This window comes from Epargyreus clarus, unplaced genomic scaffold (assembly GCF_041222505.1).
Source record: "Epargyreus clarus isolate Ecla_fem2 unplaced genomic scaffold, WU_Ecla_fem_2.2 ptg000007l, whole genome shotgun sequence".
Lineage (NCBI taxonomy): Eukaryota > Metazoa > Arthropoda > Insecta > Lepidoptera > Hesperiidae > Epargyreus > Epargyreus clarus.
This window is the reverse complement of record NW_027332215.1, coordinates 20966033-20988936: the sequence shown is the minus strand read 5'-3', so window position 1 is coordinate 20988936 and position 22904 is coordinate 20966033. Positions and strand designations below refer to the sequence as shown.

At 36.5% G+C, this 22904-nt stretch overlaps 1 protein-coding gene across 1 annotated transcript in view; it reads left to right on the top strand.

Moving 5' to 3' along the window:
- The window catches only part of LOC140743648 (solute carrier family 7 member 14), a 214305-nt gene extending 192418 nt beyond the window's left edge, over positions 1-21887 (top strand). The window contains exons 12-19 of the mRNA XM_073075076.1: positions 12193-12254; positions 12538-12638; positions 14669-14812; positions 17872-18040; positions 18869-18996; positions 19386-19572; positions 20389-20490; positions 20947-21887. Coding sequence (XP_072931177.1) covers positions 12193-12254; positions 12538-12638; positions 14669-14812; positions 17872-18040; positions 18869-18996; positions 19386-19572; positions 20389-20490; positions 20947-21040 — 987 coding nt within the window. The 3' untranslated portion in view covers positions 21041-21887. The remainder of the gene's footprint in view (positions 1-12192; positions 12255-12537; positions 12639-14668; positions 14813-17871; positions 18041-18868; positions 18997-19385; positions 19573-20388; positions 20491-20946) is intronic.
- Positions 21888-22904: the final 1017 nt, after the last annotated feature.

Here is a 22904-nt window from a genome sequence, read left to right as displayed (position 1 = left end):
GGAGACTTGAGGATGCCCTTTATTATTTTTACGTCATCTAAATATGACGTTATAGGGGTCATTGTAATACACACACTATAAAAAATCATGTGTATATCTGTCCCTGACTCCAGAGGTGAGATAGAGAGCCCTGTTACAAACAATGAAATAGAAAAACGGACTGAAAATTATGGGTACAAGCAAAAAATATATTGATATACAATACGCAATGCAATTTTTTAACGAAAAATACAAGCTACTTCATTATAACTACAAAGTAAAAAATAATTTAAGTAAATGTTGGTTTAGTCCATGAAGTCGGCGCTCAAAATAATTTGTTAGATTACGACATAATCAGCGTGTAGTGATAATGATATGGAAGTCAGTTGTAATCAGTTTGTTTTTTTTTATAATTTTCCATTACGCGCTAAAAAATTATAGCTATAAAAATGTTTAAAAATTTTGCATGTCGCAAAAGCAGTTCTATAGTTTAATAAATCCAATACTCATTGTATCTAGCTACGAACGCTACGAAATATATTGTAGCATAGTTGCTACGTGGGTGCACGGTGAGCATGTCATCAATAAATCTTAATATCACATGCATGCATTGTATCTAGCTACGAACGCTACGAAATATATTGTAGCATAGTTGCTACGTGGGTGCACGGTGAGCATGTCATCAATAAATCTTAATATCACATGCATGCACGATGAATCAAACCAATAACGTATTCCATTCAAATCTGCTTTTATCGTTTATTCAACGTAACAAAGAAAACACAAAATACGTAATGGGACAATTCCGAGCACATTTCAGAGACAGCGTTGTTTTAATTTTATCTGTAATGTAATTGTATGGATGTGGGTCAAAATATTCTCCACAGAAAATCCGAATTCGGTGCTTTTAACCCAATACCCTAGTTTTACCTAAATATGTTTCCAATAAAAGAAAGATTCTATTTTACTTCACTTTTTCCTGGATCCTTATTTACGGAGCTCTCACGGTCAAGCTGCTTGAAGCTTTAACTTTGCATTTATAAGTTTCTAAGCTAAAGTTTGATAAAGCTTCTCTATTTACCATTTAATGGACAGATGAGCAGATTGAGCCTCGTGATTAAAAGTTTTCTTGTATCTATCAATGTAGAAAACTATTCTTACAAAAATGTTAGTACACACCAAAATATTCTTGTTAGTCCAATAGGACTAAATAAACTACAATACTGAAAACATAACATACCAGTAAATGAAATTATTTTAAATTTCTTTGTTTGGCAAAAACAAAGAAAACCTCAAACGGGTCTACCCACTTAATAAGGTGAGCGAAATCAAACAACTCTAAAAATAGGTGTGACAAACTGCATCGATCCTTTCCTACTTTACCTGGACCTTCGGCGGGTGGTACTCAATTTGTCACGCTTACCCAGGGCCGTCACTTTACAATTCAATTCGGATGCAGAGTGACGGTACAAAACAACCATTATTTATTGTTGTTTTGCCCAACACTACCGTTGCGCAATTGCAACCACTTGCAGCTATGGATTTCCAATTCATATTTTTTCGCCTCCATCCATAAGGACCGTTTACGTAAACTAGGTTATCCTGAGAACGTTTGTCCACCGCCGCCGTCACCGGACCGTCACCGAAAATGAGGTGGTAGAACCTTTTGTGATTCGACTCCAGCGGCACCACCGCCACACCTATTTCTACCTAATAACAGCAGTGTTAAGCGCTGCTGTGTTCCGGTTTGAAGGGTGTGGTATAGGAGACAGACTTTTCCGAGGCGTTCCAGCTTAGTCCTCAGGGGTAGCGGCGCATCTGTGGCCGACCTCAGGTAGGAATATCTAATCCTATCTGGGGTTGATTACAGATGTTCATGGGCGGCAGTAGCCACTTACCATCAGGTGGACTGCATGCTCGTCTGCTACTCCTATATTATAAAAAATAGATTATTTCGGGCCGACTACAATATGGCGTGACGGCGATCGTGTGTCTACCGTGACCAATATCGCCGGTTTCGTTTGTTCCAACTGTCACGCGTGTGACGGCAGAGTGTGGACAAGTTCACACGTGTTTTATATTGCCGGCACATCTAGCGGTCACGCCAATCTATTCGCAATATCGGTGGCCGGGATGACAGTGCTCGGGCTACGAACGTACGATGAACAGGCGGTTATAGTAAATATATGTACCGCTACGTCGCCGCCGTCATCTCGTTCTCCGGGAAGGCTCGGTGACGGCGGCGTTGGACAAACTCTCTTAGGCTTCCAAGTGGCACGACTTAGCATATTACGTTGCAACTGTTTTCGTTTCGATTTTTTCTTATTCATCTTGTTGCTGTGCGTTCTACAATGAGGTCACGTGAATTTGTCTTCTTGTATTTTTTACTTTTGTCATAACAAAAGTATTTGTGTCTTAAAAAGATACGATCCCACGCCAAAACAAACACAACAATAAGTTTTTCGGCAAGCGTTTTTCTTCCCTAACAAATAACCGTCCACTCCTTGATATTTTAAAAAAATGCGCATCGTTTTATTTTCCCTTCCCTTAAAGTAATATTTTTACATGTAGCCATTTTCATTTTTGTTGTAAAAATATGCCTGAATTCAGTTATATTATGAGAAAGATATGTTCAAATTAATTTAATCAAGAGACATAATTATAACTTTTAAACTGAGATAATTGTTGGCATGTTAAACGTAACTGAAATATAACAAAATGAATATATATTGTCTGGTATATATAATATAGGAGTAGCGGACGAGTATACAGTCCATCTGATGAAATGCGTCGCAAAAGTATCTCTCCCTTCTCTTCAAACAGGAATATAGCAGCGTATAACACTGTTGTTATTAGACTGAAATAGATATGGTGGTGGTGCCGACGCAGTTGAACCACAGAGGGTTCTACCATATTCAAAATGCTTAATATCGATTGTCGAAAAAAAACAACGGGTTGCACTCCAGCAATACTGAAAACTTTCAATTTAACCTGAATAATAAAACATAATAAGTAAAAGATGGAACTGACAGCCATTGACATATTTTGTCTATGCAGACACGGGATCACATATTGGCTTTTGCACTTTGCTTTGCCGTCTTAAGAATTTTTGATCAGGCCACGTGTCCTGAGGCGTCCTGAGTTTAATATTTTACCCATCACAAAAAGTGCACAACACTGCTAAAGAATATCACTTCAAAAATCGATCGTATCTCGCCATGTTCACTAGATCCAATCTTCGTATAACGACACCCGGCGCGATCCTGATCATATTAGTCCCTAATGAATTAATCCCAGTCGACAGCTTCCCGATCGCTCGAGAAAGAGGTTTATTTATTAAGGAACTGTAACATGATAAAGGTTGATGATTGTTACAGGTATAGATTTAATAGATGAAAAGGTTGTAATAAAATTAAGAATTTATTAGTTTCTGTGACTCGGTGACACAAAGTTGTAAGACATTAAGAGAAATACAGGATTTTAAAGGTGATAGAACCCTTTGTGGTTCGATTCCGGCGGCACCAACGCCACACCTACGTCTACTTAATAACAGCAGTGTCAAGTGCTGCTGTATTGTGGTTTGGATGGTGTAGTAATGGAGATATATTTTTCCGAGACATTCCAGCTTAGTTCTTAGGGGTAGCGGCGCATCACTGGCAGAGGTAGGAATTTAATCCGATCTGGTGTTCATCACCGATGTTCTTAGGTGGACTGCATGCTCGTCTGCTACTCTTTTATTATAAAATAATAGAGACGTATTCCTCTTTTATAATTGCAGTTGACTAAGTGTAATTATGTGCAGCTTTTTCTTGAATAAAATGCATTAAAAAATCCTATACAAATAATTTATTGGTGTGCGATATATTGTCAATGTTAGGGCACTGTTCTGTGTGAAAATATTACCTGCGCGAAAGAAAGATTCTTTACCCTCATCTTCGCAGAACACAGTTAGGACTTCTGTATTATTTCGAATCCATCATCTACTGGTTTACAGTCAAAAGTTCGAAAAAGTTAGAATTCTCGGCGGATATCTTCAACTTTCTGATATATCTGCTTCTTACCAGCATTGTTAGGGTTCCGTACTCGAAGGATAAAAACGGCACACTATTACTACGCCTCCGCTGTCCGTCCGTGCGTCTATCACGGGGCTCTATCTAAATCGAATTAGGGGAGACACTAGATTTTTTATAGAGTATGTAGAACGGTGGCGCCTATAACAACAAATGCTTAATATATATAGGTTCAAAATAATGGGGGTAGTCATACAAGAAACTGCTATTTTTCGACGGTTTTGGCTTTATTTTTTAAATCGTAATACGTAGACAGTTGAAATTTTCACAATGCATTTACTATATAACAACAAATTATTGCTACTATAACAACAAGTAAAAACCTTAGTAATTTTGAACTAATTGTAAATATCAGTCATTTAGTAATTCTACCCTTTTACTACTTCTATGTAATATTGAGATACTCGCGAACGTTTCGCCGAATAGTTTGCCGAACAACGTTAATGTGAGCGTGCGATTACAGGCGCGTTATCAACCGAATATATTATTAACATGGTATTTAATCATATTCGTCTATACTCGATCTAGATGTTACACTATGAACTAACATAAGAATTAATTGCCAGTTCGAGATATACTTCTAGAAGATAAAGAAAAGTTCTAGTCTCTAGACTAAGTCTACCTGTTCAGATACGTATAATAATTTCCCATGGGAATATCTCAGGAATTCCGAACTAAAAGTTCATGCAGATAAGCACATTTTATTATCTCTTTTAACTTCAAATTCCCTGCTGCCGTCGGATAAAATAATGAAGAATAAACACAGTAGCATTACATTATGTAACTATGTATTACTTTTAAAAATTAAATAAGAGTAGGTACCTACTGTGGTATTTTTACAAATTGTTTAATAGAAAATACAATTTGGTTATTTTATCAAATAATTAACAAAAAAACATTAATATCATTCAACTGACATGGTTTTTCAATGTATGTTTTATTATTTTTGCATTATAATACTTTAGGAAATAGTAAAACTACTACTAACAAATATCGAATCCAATCATTTTAACATGCATTACGTCACAGAGAAGTGTTTATTACAGCTCAGCATAGCTTGTAGCTAATATGCTACAAGCTAGCTGCAAGCTACCTCTATTTGTACTGCAGTCAGCTAAGCCTAGTGCATTAAACCTTCAGTTTACTTCGGAAGTAATACTGACGTAGGTGACCACGTCAGTATTACTTCCGGTATAGAACATGACGTCAAAGCCAAAGGAGTCAAAGGTGTCTGCCCTATCAAGCAAATCAAGTAACCGTAAGTAAATATATCTACACACCGTCAATCTGAGCTAATACCCTTTGTGGTTCGACTCCGGATGCCCCATCGCGATTACTCTGAGCAATTTCCTGAATGGCACTAAATCCTGATTGGGATAGTCAAAGACTTAAGCCAAAGGCATATTACGGGGCAAGACAATAGCTGTTAATGCATACATCCATTGTTGTCTCATCTCTGTGAATCTATCTGTAAGTAATTAACAATCAGTTGACAGTCAACCAATCTGTTATAACGTAAACAATGTACCTACATTGTTATCGTGGTTAACCCGTTGTTCCACCGCTGGGCACGGGTCTCAGGATTATACCATATTTCTGATTCAGTGCGAATCGGTAAACTTTACACGCGTCTGGGAACTTTTTTTAGAGCTCTGAGGCGAACTCTTCAATAATCCAAAAACAGGGGTATAGTCGAGTTTATCTTTGCTAATGTTTCGGAATAAATTATTCCTGAAATTTGTCAGCAAGATAAAAAAATCCTACACACTTCTGAAATAAAGCAGTTGAGATTTTCGGTGGAAGCCTTTGGTTGCCAGCTGACTTAGATATCGAAATCGATTTTCGTATTGATTAACAGCCGTATTTCTTTCATATTAATCTATTCTTAAGTCATTCAACGCACGAATATCGGTACAATATTATATGTATATTTACGAATTTCTAACAAAACATTACTATTCCTAGAATGTTTGTTGTTGTTTTATTAGGCCATGTTTAGCCGTACAGCGGTACGCGATGTAGCATTTATTTATAGTTATTTCGATTTAGTGTTAATAATACATTTATTGTAGTTCAGGTGTATGTTACAAAAATAAATATTGAAATTAGTTATCGTATATTTCAGCAGTTTATATGATTCGATATTACATCAACGACGTCTGTTTGCAAATGAATGCTTGCTAATTTAAAAATGTTGAACAGAAACATTCTACATTACAAGTATGGATATTTGAAAAGTGCATCAAGGTTTTGTTATAATCCAATTATATTTTCTTACGCAACCTAGTGGTCTCCGGTGTCTCTATCGGAACGCAACTGGAGTCCTCTAAGCGCGGTGCTCTTGTCGGACGATGCTCGAGAGAGCATCATTCGAATTTACTACCCCATACCCACACATAGCCACACACATACCCTCGCCACATAGCCTCGTCGTTCCCAGACTCGCTGGTTGGACGGTTCTAAGACTCTGTTGTTTGGGAGGCCGCAGGTCCTACAGATGAAGCAAAGGATTTATCGTACAGATTTTAACACATAATGTGTCGTTGGATTCAACTAAATTAAGGGGAGAACTATACTATATTTTTAAGCAGCCGGTAATTCTTCAGTTAGAACTGATTAGTTAAATAAAAATAATTATGTTAAGTTTTAAGATAATTATGTAACACACACACAAATGTAAACAGAAATGTTTGCTATTGTACTTTTCGAACCAAGTTTCAAACAATGGCCATTTTCATAAAATTGTAGTGCGAACGAGCATGCATCGTATGAGATGACATTGGTCCATGAGCGGTCATGGACATTTGTAATAGACTTCATAAAACAGGGGTTCTAACAGAAGCCGATCTTAATGGCTAAGTTCGTCACTTAACACCGTAGGTCAGCCGAAGTCTACACCGTTTCACAGATACGCAAGACCTTCTTTACGCTAGAAATAAGGGTACCACTCCGAGCGACCAGGACCTATACTTATTTTACCACTTTGCAAATATTATCATAATAGCATATCCCCAGAAAATTCTCTCGCAAAATCGACATAATAATATATTAATCTTGAACACTGGATTCGGTGAGAGATCAGCTTTCAGATATTGCTTCCGACACAATTTCGATCTTCATTGTGTTGCTAAAAGTGAACTGAAGAAAGTGCCACTAATCCTGTTTATATTAGGTTTACTTGAGAGTACAATACCCGTAAGATATCGTCACTCTACTTCTTCCTGGTCATAAAATATGTCCACTTTCGTCACCGATACTAATCTACGAAAGAGAGCTACATGCCAATAGGCTGATAACTTAGCCTGTTTGCATTAGATAACTTGAAATTATCTTAGATAAGCTTAAATAAGAGTACAATAAATACGTGAACGAAAAATCTTATAGGCCCCGTTGCGCATTAGAGAATTGGCATTATCAAAGTTCATATATGAAGGAATGCCAAAATATAAAATGTATGTAAAGTATGTATTACAGATATATTTAATGAAACAATATAAACCATTCAATGTTTGCTTGCCTCACTTTCACGCCTTAACTACATAATCGATTGTCATGAACTTTTGTACACACGAGTGACAGCTGGTACAAAATAAACCGCCGATATCGGTCGCAGTGGACAAACTATCGCCGTCACGACATAATTAAAATCGGCCCGAAATAACATCGTTCTCGATATCGGCTCGGTGTCGGTGCAGTGGACAAACAGCGTAAGGGTAGATAATCGATATGATTTTTTTTTCATATTGATAATGCATAACATTGAAAACTTTTATTGTATTGTGTTGTACCTGATAAGCTTAAGAACAACGTATTGAAAATATTTAATTATCATCGACCTCTGACTGCGAGTGAAACCGCGGGTAAAATTTAGTTTATCATAAGCAATAATAGGCTTACGTTTCACGCTCTACTGAACTATTCACCGACCAATTGGTTGATCGAGCAAATGTAGTTAGCAAAGTTTCACGAACTACTTAACTGTGGAACCTTATCGAGAATAACCAACCACAGTGTTTATACGTAGACTTCAACACTGTTCATCTTCGTCGTTCCATTACTTTCCCACAAATGGGCACAGGTCTCAGCGTTTAGGCTATCGTCCATCGCGCTGGTCAAATGCAAATCGGTACTTCAAACGCCTCTGAGAACGTTTTTCTCTAAAGAACTTTCTTGCGTGTGGGTTTCCTCACGGTGAAGGAAAACACCGTTTTAATTTTGACGCACGTACGAATATTATTTTGAAAGATCCTTCGATTGAAGGGTCGAGTTTCAATCAATTCGCTACCACTAGGTTAGTAAGTATACTTTACTCTTTCAAGCAACAGCTTGAACGACAGGAACATACTTCAATGCTCAACCCCAATATAAGAAAGTCGAAATAAAAGTCCCAACCACCTTATCGAACACAAAAGACGCGAAATGAAAATGAAATGATACGACCGTAAAAATCTTCACGAATGGTTTTGCCTGTTGCCCAACTTCAGCATGGTCGTGTAAACAAAATATTTTTGCGCATACCCTATAGTATATTCTGCCTTATGGTTGAGACATTCTACCTTAGTTTACAGAGATAGCAAGTGAATTAAGTGAGATACACGGCTCCTTTCTAACTCTTCTAGCTCAATGCAGAAAGTCATCTATAAGTGCTCCGATTTCCTTGAAACTTAGCTCAAAAATCGCCGATTTTGACGATGTCTATAACTCAATATTACTCTATATGAAACTTAAGTTAAATCGCATTTTACCCGTCGATATAATAAAAATCGGTTCGCAAGAACATAATTAATTGCCCATCACGTAATTATCATATAATTTTCTTTATTTTTAGTATTTGAGTATAAAAATGCATTGTGAACCCTATAACCGGTACCGAAACTTTGTATATTTATAGACAAAGGACACTCTTATCAATTATTAGATCAAAGTGCTTAAAATTTAATATAAAACAGAACTTTGATATTCCACATATCACGACTTGAAAGTGGCAAACCAAGCGTCACCGCGTTTCGGCATATTTACGTTCGTATGTGGCGACGTCAATTTCGAATGAATACGTATAAAGCCTAGTTCATGATTGCGTTTAATCTTAAATGAACAAAGACGTTGATTTCATCTCTAAAGACACATATTTACGCTTAAATTAAGTACGCGAATAAATTTCCGTATACGTATTTTTTTTGTACAGTAAAAAATGATTAGAAACTAGATTGGAATCGCAATGGAAATTAAGTATCTAACCATATACGAAGGTATGACACAAGGTATACAAGGCATACGGATAAAAAGGCAATCATTAGTAAAAATAATGCATTTGCTAACATTAAGACTACATGCTATTTCGCTGCTTATATTCCATAAAAAACATAATTAGATAACGCAGTCAACATTCTTGGGACCCTACCGAGATCCAATGAACGAATGAAATTTGAACTCATTGTTTTATCTTAAAAATATAGGTAGAATTTGTAAATACAATTAATAAAAGAAATATAAATAAAATATTCCGTGTATTCTTTTAATTTACGATTGCAGGTAAAGACTGTTTTGTTTTTGTCGAATTCTATACTGAAAATATTATTTGCCCTTGTATTTGATCATCCTCTCTCTTTTTTCATTTATCATGATAGTAACATATATTTTATTCGATGTTAAATATTATATCTATGTTGCTTACAATTATAACTACTAAATATATGAAATTGTAAGTAATAAAATAAACTATAAACTAAAAAATGTGAGCCGTCACGGGACGCCTGGCAGATGTGAAACATCGACATTATTTTGTAAAAGTAATATGCAGAAAGGAACATATTGTGATAGGAACTAAATATGTCATAATGATAAAATAAAATATTACGATTTTTTTCCAGATAACGATGACTATTTATTGAATAAACATTTATTTTCATTAAATACAAAAATTTACGAATTTATTTCAAATCGTGACTACTTAATTCGTTTAATCAGTGACTTCGGTAATAGTTATTGCGCATGGCGACGCGTCGCCACACCGTACGCACTACTGCATATAGACTGTATATATACAGGGTGAATTTTTAAAACGGGCCTTCAGGGCCAAATCCGAAACTATAAGGATTAGCGAAAAATGCTGAAAGGAGTTACGAGGCCGATTTTGATAAAAACTAAAACTGCATCATTACTTTTTTAAAATAACTTTTTCCCTAGCCGGGAATCGAACGAGTTCATTTTGAAAAAAAATACACCCTCTATATTATTCCACTATCTGATAGTGTTGCTTATAAGGATCAAAATCTGGGAAGTAATGATAAATGACAAACTAAAGGAAAAGCCTCAATTTTAAGAAAATACATATCTTTTTATATTAATTTGGCAGTTAAGTTCCCGCCATTCATCAATTTAAACATTTCGCATATTAACAATTTTTTGGCTCAATGTTTCAAATTATTCGAAATGGACGTTTTGTTCTTCAAGAATTTATATTTTTATGTCCGACTTAGTTAAGGTTACTTTTAGGACCATTATAATAGATTTAACTTGCTATGGGCGGAGTTTCGTTTAATACAGATGTAAAATTGACAATTTCCGAGAATGTCTTTTTCGAGTCAAATCCGAGTGATACCTAAACAAAGAGATACAGAAAATTATATTGACTGTTGAAACGTAGTTATAAACAACAAACAATAACAATTTACTATTTAATCACTTATCTATTTTTATTAAAAAATAAATCCTAAAAACGGCGGTAATTTACCTGCCAAACTATTACTTTCTCATACTAAGCCGTATGTCACGGTTATAACATCGAATAATTAGTTGATTAACCAACAAATTCTTCAATGGTATGACTTACGTATGTTTCTAAAGAATTACACATAAATCATTTGTTACGTATAATCCTTAAGGATTAGTATGATTGCCATACTATGGAAAAATATGTATTTTCTTCAAAATTTGCCTTTTCCTTTAATTTGTCACATAACATTACTTCCCAGAATTTGATCCTTATAAGCGACACTATCAGATGGTGGAATAATATAGAGGGTGTATTTTTTTTTTTAAAATGAACTCGTTCGATTCCCGGCTAGGGAAAAAGATATTTTAAAAAACTAATGATGCAGTTTTAGTTTTTATCAAAATCGGCCTCGTAACTCCTTTCAGCATTTTTCGCTAATCCTTATAGTTTCGGATTTGGCCCTGAAGGCCCGTTTAAAAAATTCACCCTGTATATATGCGTGTACGGCATGCGTCGCCACGCCAGAAATCGGTTTTACGTGCGGCTATAGATGTTTCACATCAAAAAGGACTTATTTACAAAATATACAAGAAAATTATAAATAAAATAAAATATATAATACGAAAAAAAAAAGTAAAGTTTGTTCCTTGTACTTATGCAATGATCGCTGCGTTCCATTATGAACACGGCTCAATCGTATCTGGAGGAAGGCAGTTGTCACTCCCCTACTCCCGTGACCCACTTTCGGGAACCGCCATGAATTGTGAATAATTCACGCCAAAACAAAACAGATCGCGTCACTGCTCACAATACAGACTGGTATTTATTATTACTTCGAGAATTGACTCGCCAACTGATAAGAAACGTTGATTTATTATAAACGTTAATATTGGAATAATAAAACCTTAATGATTACTCTTAAGCACTGATACGCGTAATATTTTTTCCTTAAACTCGATAAACAAACTTCACTTGATGTAATTTCTATATTTGAAACTTCAAACGTAATATTGATCCCAATCTCGCTATCTTGTTTTCTCGAACTTATGTGTATAACAATTTATATTTATCATCATTTGCTTAATGGTATAAAGCACATAATGAGAAAGTCTACATTTCTCGTAGTTCTCCAAAAATTGTGAAAGCTATCCCTGGATACTTGTACCCATTGGCCTAAGCCATTGTCATTTTGCGAGTAAACCCGTTCCTTACCCACCTCTTGAACTATAGTTATTTTTATATACTTTCTGCGATAATTTCTCTTTTATCCATCATAAAGGTTTGCAATAGAATTTCTAAGCACAATCAATTTGAACAAATTGAAACCATAACGAATAATACCTAAAACAGATTAATAAAAGCGTGTTAAAATGTACAATAAGTATTGCAATATGTTCAGAATTCTTCATTTTAATATATTTGTTCCAGAGCCAAGGCACACACATGATGCCGCCGGGCCAGCGCGTGATGGTCCGCCGTGTGACTCGAAGGTATAACTCACGTCAAATATTACGACCGCTCTGAACACTCCATAAGTCTAAAGTTTCACATATCAGTCGAATACCCATCGCCTGGCCTTGCTGCTATCATAATATGCATAGCGCAGAAACACCGTTCTCTGAGCGGCCGTAAAATTTGACGACACTTACCATAAGCTAAGGGCAATTGCGATTTAAGCACGGCATCCTGGCGACTGACCGGCCGGTGTATTCATGACTGTTTACCGTGTGCACATACAAGCGTGCGTTGCTAAGCGATATAGCGTTTCCACAGCTCACCCGACTCGGACGACACCCTGCCTGGAGACGAGAGCGAGGAATATGGGCGCGACGACGCTTTCCTCATGAATCCAAACAATGAAAACAAGTTCTACGGTAAGATTGCAGTTACTTTACGCTCTTAGCGACTGGACCTCCAACTGTGACCACTGTTGTCTCCTAGTTTAATTAATCCTTGTGTACTTGCTGCTGACATTTGCTTTGCTCTTGGACAAGCTTTGTTCATAGATGAGGCGATTTTTTTTTGTTGTAATAGATTAAAAAATATGTGAGCTTCTTTATGCTTTTGCCCTTGTGTTGGAGTTGTATTGAATACACATTACATTAGCCACACTTTTTATACTTATTGTTGTAAAATATGTTTGTTTTTCAACATTTTCCGATGTATGCAGTCAAAGTATACGATATTCGCTTAATTGTCGAATATTATAGTCGGAATATAAGTAGGTAAGTCCATAAAGTTTAAAACACCATTGTTAGTGGCAACTTTACAGGACTTAATTAAAATCGTAGCTATGAACCCTGATGTAAATAGTATAAAAAGTTCGTAATGACTTGAAACAGTATGACTTAATAATGACGGTGCCCAAGTTTTAACTATTATTGCCTGTTCAGGAAAACTGGGCGGTAATCTAAGAAATTTGAGGGAAATTAACGTGAAATAGTAAAAGTAATGCAACCGCCTAATGCCGAGTCGTCGTATCACTTAAGGAAATAAAAGTAAAAAGATGGAAAATTTATAAAAAATATATCTTGGACAAGATACGAGTATATTTGTCATCCGCACTCGAGTAGCACACAAACAGTCGGGGGTCTAAAGTTAGAATCTCTTGCATGCTCCTCTGATTTTTGAAAGTAATGTGCATATTAAAAACTTACGTACTTAGTACAAAAACATCGTTTGGAAACATACACGACTCAGCGTCCTTAAAATCACAAACTTAGGAGTGTGTGTAGTCCACTTCGTATTTGGCCACCATATTCACCCCTTCTGACTTTATCAACTGAGTAGTTTGTTGGCGTTTCCTTCTGGAACAAACAGCGTCACAGAAATATTGCAGCTTTTTATAATATATGAATAGCAGACGAGCATGCAGTCCACCTGATGGTAAGTGGCTACTGCCGCTCATGGACATCTATAATCAACCCCAGATAGAATGAGATTAATACCAGAGGAGTGCCACAGTCCCCTGAGGACAAAGCCAGAATGCATCGGAAAATGCTTGCCTTACCACACCCTTCATGGCAGAACACGGCAGCTCTTAACACTGCTGTTAGGCAGAAATCGGTGCGGCGATGGTCCCGCCGGAGTCGAACCACAGAGGGTTCTACCATCTTCCTTGCTTGCCGCCTTTAATCACAATTACATAGGAGTAATAGCCTCATTAATATATTATTAATAAAGCTGAGCGATGCGTCCAGTATAAAGTGATTGCACCGGATTAGCCTTCCATATTATATTAACAGATTAATAATGTAACTAATGGTCTTTGTCTGAAATAATAATGAAAGAGATTATTAACCAAAGCCACATTAGCACTGCGTGTATATAAGAAGTTCATACTTCTGTATATTTTACTTGATATATTTTACTCGAATAAAAACTTAGAAATATCCTGCAATGCAATTGAATAAAATTGCCAAGCTACTAGAAATAATTCAATAAATGTGGATCTAATATTATGTGCTGCTTGAAAGCAGCAGAAACTTTAGTAAAGTAGAAAAAGTAGTAACGCAGTAAGCATGTTACTTATGTTGTACATGTACTTATGTTGTACTTATGTTGTACATACTTATGTTACATATGTCGCAAAGAGTTGTACACCACGTACAACTCTTTGCAAATTCACAACTAACTAGTGTCGTGACTAAGGTCATTTGTTAACTAAATGTAACAGACTTAGTGGCATTGATAAATAATAACTATTGCGATCAGTAATGGCTCTATTCCCATACGGTTGTGTCAATATTTTTATACCAACTATGATGCTCTCTTTTAGCAACATTTTATATTTTCTCGTGAGCCGCAGCGAGTTAAAATTAAATAATGTACGCTTTTTGCGAATAATCATATGTCAGTGTATATAAAATGATATCCATAAAACAAAAGGTTTATTTTCACGCAGGTGCTATGCCTGGGGGCTGCGCTGGTAACACCTCTCTGTACAGTCGCTTCATCGATGCTTTGTACCGTCGCATCCAACCGCTGTCATACTTGTTCCCCGGCCTCTTCCCCTGGGTACACCCCGGCCCGCCTACTGTTGAAAGTGGTAAGTTGTAATAAGTATGCATAGATAAGTATAGATATCTCACCGCCTTGTAATTGAAGGAAGCCATTAAATGGCTTTAACGGCTGACAATTCTGTCAGACATTTAATGGCTGGCATGGTGTAACTTACGCGGAACAATGCCGACATGCGCATTTAAGTGGTGCAATCGAAGAAAAAGTGCGGAGAAATATAGTTTCATTCGTAAATTATCTAAAAACTACATTTTTAATATTTTTCAAACTAGAAAATAGATGACATGAATATTGAATGAATAACTAATATCTCGATCTGAATCGTAACATGAATAACTGAGTTTAAATGTAAACAGAATTAATAATTATTGTGTCGATTTGAATGCTGATATATATATATTTTTTTTATAATATAAGAGTAGCAGACGAGCATGCAGTCCACCTGATGGTAAGTGGCTACTGCCGCCCATGGACATCTGTAATAAACCCCAGATAGGATTAGATATTCCTACCTGAGGTCGGCCACAGATGCGCCGCTACTCCTGAGGACTAAGCTGGAATGCCTCGGAAAAGTCTTTCTCCCTTACCACACCCTTCAAACCGGAACACAGCAGCACCTAACACTGCTGTTATTACGTAGAAATAGGTGTGGCGGTGGTGCCGCCGGAGTCGAACCACAAAGGGTTCTACCACCTTCAAAAAATATAATAATATAATGATATACTCGTAAATAATAGGTACTAGTTTAGATATAAATGGTGATATGATATTCTGTTTTTCCATCTACGCGTTAATAATGATAACTGCTCTGTAGATATGAATGGTGATTATGAATAGGTAACTATAACCACTATGTTTAAATGAAAAACAAAGTTCACTTTAATAGTGCTACGGAAAATTGTTGATACATCTTATATATAAAATTCTCGTGTCACAATGTTAGTTACCGAACTCCTCCGAAAAGACTACCGATTTTCACCAAATTTTAGATGCATATTCAGTAGGTCTGAGTATCGGCTACTATCTATTTTTCATACCCTTAAGTGATGAGGGTTGTTCACCCTTAACATTTTTTTATTTATATGGCAACACAACGTTTGCCGGGTCAGCTAGTTTGTTTTTTTTATAATAAAGGCAAACGAACATAACGGTAAACAAGCATACAGTTCATCTGGTGGTTAGTAGCTACTGCTGCCCATGGACATCTGTATTTATTTTTATCTGTAGAGTCTAACCCGAGGTCGGTCGTGCGTCGCTCATAGTTGGAACGTTGGAACTAAGTTGGAACGCCTCGGATAAGTAGATATATCGTCTATCGTATATAAAATAGTTAAAAAACGTTAGTATGCCGTATTCACATAATACTAGTAGAATAGAAGTATAATTGCTAGTTCTATAAAACCTAAAGTCCAGTATTATGAAAAATAACATGTGCCATAGTAAAGTAAATAATAGTCAAGTTTCATCAATTTTCAATTTGATGCGAACCTTGACATTTCATACTAATGACATAAGTAAAGAAAATAGCCCATATTTCACATAACGGCTGGTATACAAACGATTCAAATAAATTATTAATACGTCGATTACCTTATACGTTGTAAGGTCATATCGGGCTTCCGATATATTTTATACATTGTTCTGGTCCTAAACTGTTTACTTTGTAAAAAATACCCGCAATAGATGTATGATAAACAAAAGTTTTAAAAATTTATAAAGTGTAGTTACAATAAGTAGAGTTGAATTAGTGCCTACTCATGTGAAGAAAAAGGATGCTTTCTACACTCACAACCTCACACTATGTACGTGTCGTAGATGCCATGAACTCACATAAAGATCGGTAACAACGGGACCTGGAACCATAAATAAAAATCGAAGCTCATTATCTAAAATAATCTAAGTGATAAGTGAGATATGTTTTTCGGAGGCGTTGCAGCTTAATCCTCAGAGGTAACGGCGCATCAGTGGCCAACCTCAGGTGGAAATGTAATCTTATCTGTCGTCTTAATTTGTAATCCTAGATGTCCATAGGTGGAAGTAGCCACTTACCAACAGGTGTCCGCTACTCCTGAAAATAAAATGTACATATGTGGCTGGATGAGGAATTGAGAATCGAACCAGAACCTTCTGCACGCCAGACCAATATTTTCAAAGCTTCACAACACAGATGATCTATAAGTTAAATGGGGTAGAACTGTTTATGAGGAAAGGGTGGAAGCAGGACAACTACAACTACCCCTGCTTGCAGTAACACTACGACTATAATATAAATGCTTACTGTTTGTTGTTAAAACTAAATTACTAAATTATGAATTGTATGTCAAAAAAAAATCCATTGCTTAAGTTTCAATAGTTAATATGTGATTATGTTAAACCAATACATTTCATAACCCGGCCCGTGCACAATACGATTCGAAAAAATGTAATATTTAAAGTTTGTTGTTCGTTCGAATTTTAAATATTAAAATGGGACGGTTGAATTCAAAATTAGATCACTTAGTTAATGCGCCGTTCGCATGTACTGCAGGATACTTAAGGCGGGCGTCGGGAGCTTCCAGCGCAGTCCTGTCTCTGCCGTAGCACGAGACGGGCTCTCTGTAACAATGTTATCATTTTACAAGTGGAACTTATATATCTTGATCCGAATACTAGTTGCCAAGTTGTTTTCTTTCTTTCGATCTCTATTTGCCGATAAGAGAAACAATTTTTTTCTTCGATACCTTTAAAAAGCTGGTTTTGTATCAATGTGGAATAAAGAATCCTTTCTTTGTTCTTAACGAATAAAGTACAAACTAAATTTTTTACTAATGTTCAGGAAAGAGCGCGATTTTGATTGTTTTTTTTTTTTGCGAAAGAAAGAAAAAACGTATCAACTGTCCTCATTTTAGATGGCACTAAAAATTAATTCTAACAACAGATACGACGGGCGATATATATTTACAATTCTGGCTCTACTAAAGTTCCTGTTGCAATATTTTCGCATAGAATTTAATGAATATTGTAAGCATTGCACAAATTACATCTTGTTAAAATTAAAGAAATTAGATGTTTCTCGTTCTTGGTAATGAAGTAATGGTCATTTCGCAGGCATGTACGTGTTAAGATGCTTCAGTGTGATGTTCGTGTGCATGCTGAGTTTCGACCTGCTGGCAGCCTACGCCGACCCCACCAACACCGTCATCGCTGTGATCATGGGCATCCTTCTGTTCGCCATATTCGTCCTTCTGCTGCTGATCTCACGTCAACCACAAAATCGGTGAGTACCTCATACGTATATGTGTGCAACGCTGGTGCAGTCTTGAATATTCTTCGGCTTGGTGGAATAAGGTACGGGTTAAACGTTTGACATTGCCAATAAAGTACCGATAAGGTATGTCTACTGGTCATCGTCGACGTTATTCCATTACTGTCCCATTGTTGGGCACAGGTCTCCTTTCAGAATGAGAATCAGGGTTGGCTAAGTGCGTATATACGTCGCATGCCTTTTTTTCTCAGGTTTCCTTACGATATTTTTTCTTCACTGTTAATTAATTTCTTATGCGCTCAGAAAATCAAATGCGCGGGCCGTGCCTTAAAAAAAAACAAAAATGAGCACATGTTGTAGTTTCCTTCGGATTTTGAATAAATGACATTTGAATTTGATATGCGAGGAGCTAGCGTGTAAGATGTACTATGAAAATACTTAGTTATCTACATTGATTCCGATCCGTAGCTCGCAACCGTAGCTCCAATTCTTAGCTGACTTATCATAACATAACATAGCTTGGTTAAAAAAATATAATCAATTCTTTGGTGAATTTGACACGCATCAGATCTTATCTCTGCAAACGTTTACAGCGCCCTAAAAAGCTTGGTAGTTAATTTCCCAAGGGAAAAACATCTTGGACCGTGGAAGAGTGCTACTAGCGTACCCGTAGTCTCAACAGACAAGGGGCGTCCAGAGGACCTGTTTAGCCTGTTTTAGCCGGTAGGGGTCCGGCATATCCTCTTTGCTGCCCTCGCTTGAGACGAACCCATAACGAGTTTCCGGGAAAGGGTCAAAACATATAAGAATGGCAAAGTATTAAACGTATAATTCTTTCAGTGTCGGCCTGCTGTACGCGACTCCCGGAGTGCCCTACGTGCCGGCCATGGCGCTCCTCATCAACATGTATCTGATCTTCAACCTGTCGTTGCTGACTCTGCTGCGATTCACCATCTGGATGTTCTTTGGTAAGTATCACTTATTATCACTGGTTTTTCAGATGAACTTCTTTGTAACGATGAAATGGTATGTTTTGTTACGGATATACTGTTAGGGAAGTTGCGAACAGACAGACTGTCAACGTAAATCAGTGACTGTGACCGAAATCTTGCAAGATCGTAAGTTTAGTAAATTTTATTCAAAATTAACTTTCGTTGATTGCTTATAATATTGACGTTATGTACTGCGTTATGTCTTTTCGAAGCTCATGTGATCCATGATTTTAAAACATTTTTTAACTTAACGTAGTTTATTTGTAACATCTCCAACAACAATTCAATGAATTCGTTAATTCTCTTTCTTATTTTTTTCCTAGGATATGTCAGTAAATCATTCTTAAAAACATATTTCTTCCCAGGTATGATCATGTACTTCCAATATGGAATCTACAACTCGACCCTGGAAACGAACCCGCCGCAGCCCCGCGCTCGCACGCCGCCGCCGCCGAACCCGTTCGACCGCACCACCATCCCGCCCGCCCCCGCTGCCCAACCCCGCCCTGATCGCAACATCTTTGAAGGCGATGGTCTCTTTGGACAAGACCAGTAAGGAACCTATATTTGTTTAAAAAATATCAAACTATTATTTTTTATTGGGAAATTATAAAACGATCGAATAAAAAAAAACTTTTGTCATTCAAAATTATTTGCAGTCACTCGTTTAAATACTACCCTTTTTATTTAGGGCCCGTGCCAGACATAGCACAAACATTTGAACACATATTTGAACATGTTTGAACACAGTGTAGCACGGGTACTTGAGTATTTGTTCAGAGCTTGCTTCAAATATTTGCACCTTGCCGTTTGGTGTCGGTTTTTCGAGCGCACATCAAAGCGTTCAAACTTCAATATATGCGGAGCCTGCTGCACATACGCAAAGTCCAGTTACTAGGAGACCACATAAATAATTAAGTATACATTACCTCATTACCTCATTACTGACAGGTTAAAAAATTTAAACAAATAAGTGTTCAAATGCGTGAGCAAAGTCTTTTGTTCAAATATTTGTTTAGGTCTGGCACGGGCCTAATACAAAGAAGGGAAATGTTGGAAAGTAGTGACCATCGCCTATGGACATTTGCAACAGGGAAATCGCCAATGAATTGCTTTTAAGGATTTGAAGAACAATTATCTTGGTGTTTTTTTTAAAGTCTAACGTCTACAAGTCTTCTAGTATTTTTATATAATTCATCCTCAATGACTCAATAATCATATCTTAGGAAAAGTACGGAGAATAATATTTCATTTATTAATGAAATTTCAAAATAGGTCCTCAATACTTAAATAAAATTCTTTGACAATATAACAATATTCAGTAATGTGAATTTTGAATAGTCTTTTAACAATATCTGTATTTCCCAGATTCTCTGACCCTCTCCTCGCTTGGCACGTTGCGGACCTGGAGCCCGTGCAGTCCACCTCCCGCGGCGCCAACAACTCCGGATTCGTTCAAGTCGAGACCCGGTAAGTCACTACGATAACAACTGTTTTTTTTTTTATAATATAGGAGTAGCAGACGAGCATGCAGTCCACCTGATGGTAAGTGGCTACTGCCGCCCATGGACATCTGTAATCAACCCCAGATAGGATTAGATATTCTTACCTGAGGTCAGCCACAGATGCGCCGCTACCCCTGAGGACTAAGCTCGAACGCCTCGGATAAGTCTGTCTCCCTTACCACACCCTTCAAACCGGAACACAGCAGCGCTTAACACTGCTGTTATTAGGCAGAAATAGATGTGGCGGTGGTGCCGCCGGAGTCGAACCACAAAAGGTTCTACCACCTTTAAATTTATTATACAAAAACTAGCTGACCCGGCAAACGTTGTGTTGCCATATAAATAAAAAAAATGTTAAGGGTGAACAACTTGCAGAATGTTTATTTACTTACGTTATAATAATTAGTATTTTTTGTTCTAGCTATGATGCCCGTACCAACAGAACCACCTCGCATGCCTCGATCCGCCCGCCCTGGGCCTACCCCGACTCTACCTACGACACCTGGGATGACTAAGGGCATTCCCTTAACCGGGTTACAATAATCGTATTTAATCACGTATTTAATCATTTTATCGTATTCAACTCATCTTAATAGTCTTTAAGCATGGTTATATCTTGGTGTCTATAATCGAAATGCATTTAACCGAATGACCTATGTGTCACATTAGAGATAGTAATAAACAATATGTGTAAGGAAACTTGTTCGGGTACCACATCACTGACATGAAACATGATAAGGAAACAATAAGATCGGACGGACTTTCTGACAGTACTCTGTCTAGTACGCTCACTGTTTGAATGTTAGTTTTAACATTTTCTATTCCAAATTGCGTAAAAAGGTGCCAAATTAATATCAGCCAAAGATCATAACTCAAGATTTACGGTATTTTCGGGAAGTCCTGTAACTGAAACGTGAAAAATCGTGACACATCATACTTAAATGAATTCTAAGAAAGACATTACTATTCTTAATATAGAGCGAAAGAGCCAAAGTTCTCAAAAGAGAGAAATAAGCATTCACATTCATCGAATATAAGTGACAAAAATATCATTAACTAACGTTTTTACTATTCAAATTCAATACGACATACCTAAAATTTATTTTTATATGAATTTCCAAAATTTTCTACCTATCCAGACATATCGAACGAATTTCTGATACAATGTTATCACTTTTAATTGTTGATCTCCCTATTTTAAACATTTACAAAAATTATATAAAAAATACAAAATTATTAAAAATTTAAATTGTTTTAGACAGTATAAAAATCCAAGCTCTCATTAAAATTCATTTCTTCATTAAAATTTCTTAAATATTTTTATAAACCTTTACTAATTAATATTATTAACTACAAAAATGACATAAACCCTATAACTAATTTTACTGGCTTTAGACAGTATAATTCAATGTTATCAGTTTTTTTGCAATTACTCTTACAATCCACTATATTGAAGACATTTTTGTGAGAATATGGATGGTTCGAGGGAGGGCGGCTATACACACCTTCAAGCGTGAGGTTTGACGTTAGACAAATCTAACCCCTACCAACCATACTACTTGCTATCTTGTTTCCTACCCTCGTCTAGTAAATATCGTTGCCAGTACGATTGCTATACGAATAAATCCACTCTAATACGAAGGCATATTTATATGTGACTGGTATTACGAAATAGGTAAAAATATCTTGACGTCATAACATCTCCGAGATACTTCATAAAACTTATACCAAATTGATAGTAATAATGTACAGTCAGCTTCAAAAGTAGATGAACAAATTAAGATTTCAAAGATACATATACACCCAGGCATTCATAAATAGCTGAACACCTTTAGCATCATTATTAGATGAACGTAACGTGTCAAAATTAGACGAACATTAACGCGTCAAACGTAGCTGAACACCGTATAGCAAACGTCACTAATATCATATGACATTGTTCATCTATTACTTTTGAAACTTTATGTTCATCTAAGTGTGGTGCTAGTTGCGCGTAGCTACTTACTAACGCTTGGGTGTATAGGTATTTTTGAAACCTTAATATGTTCATCTACTTTTGGAGCTGGCTGTACAGTGAATTACAAAATTGGCCGCCACTGTATGTGTCAGCTGCTCTCCCCGCATAGTTAGTACCCCGTGGTCCCGCTGCGAAATTCCGAAATTAATTTAACAGTTTAAAAATGTTGGGCATGATAACATGCCGATTTTATAAACCAATTAATAAGTATTCGTAAAACAGTAGAAATATTGTTTTAATGTATGAATCTCATAAAAACTTGCACTTTATTCTTTAACCAAGATATACGCCTGTTTCTTTTTCTGTAAAATGAAAAACAATAAATAAGGCGTTATTGAGTCCAAATATGATTTGCAACGCTC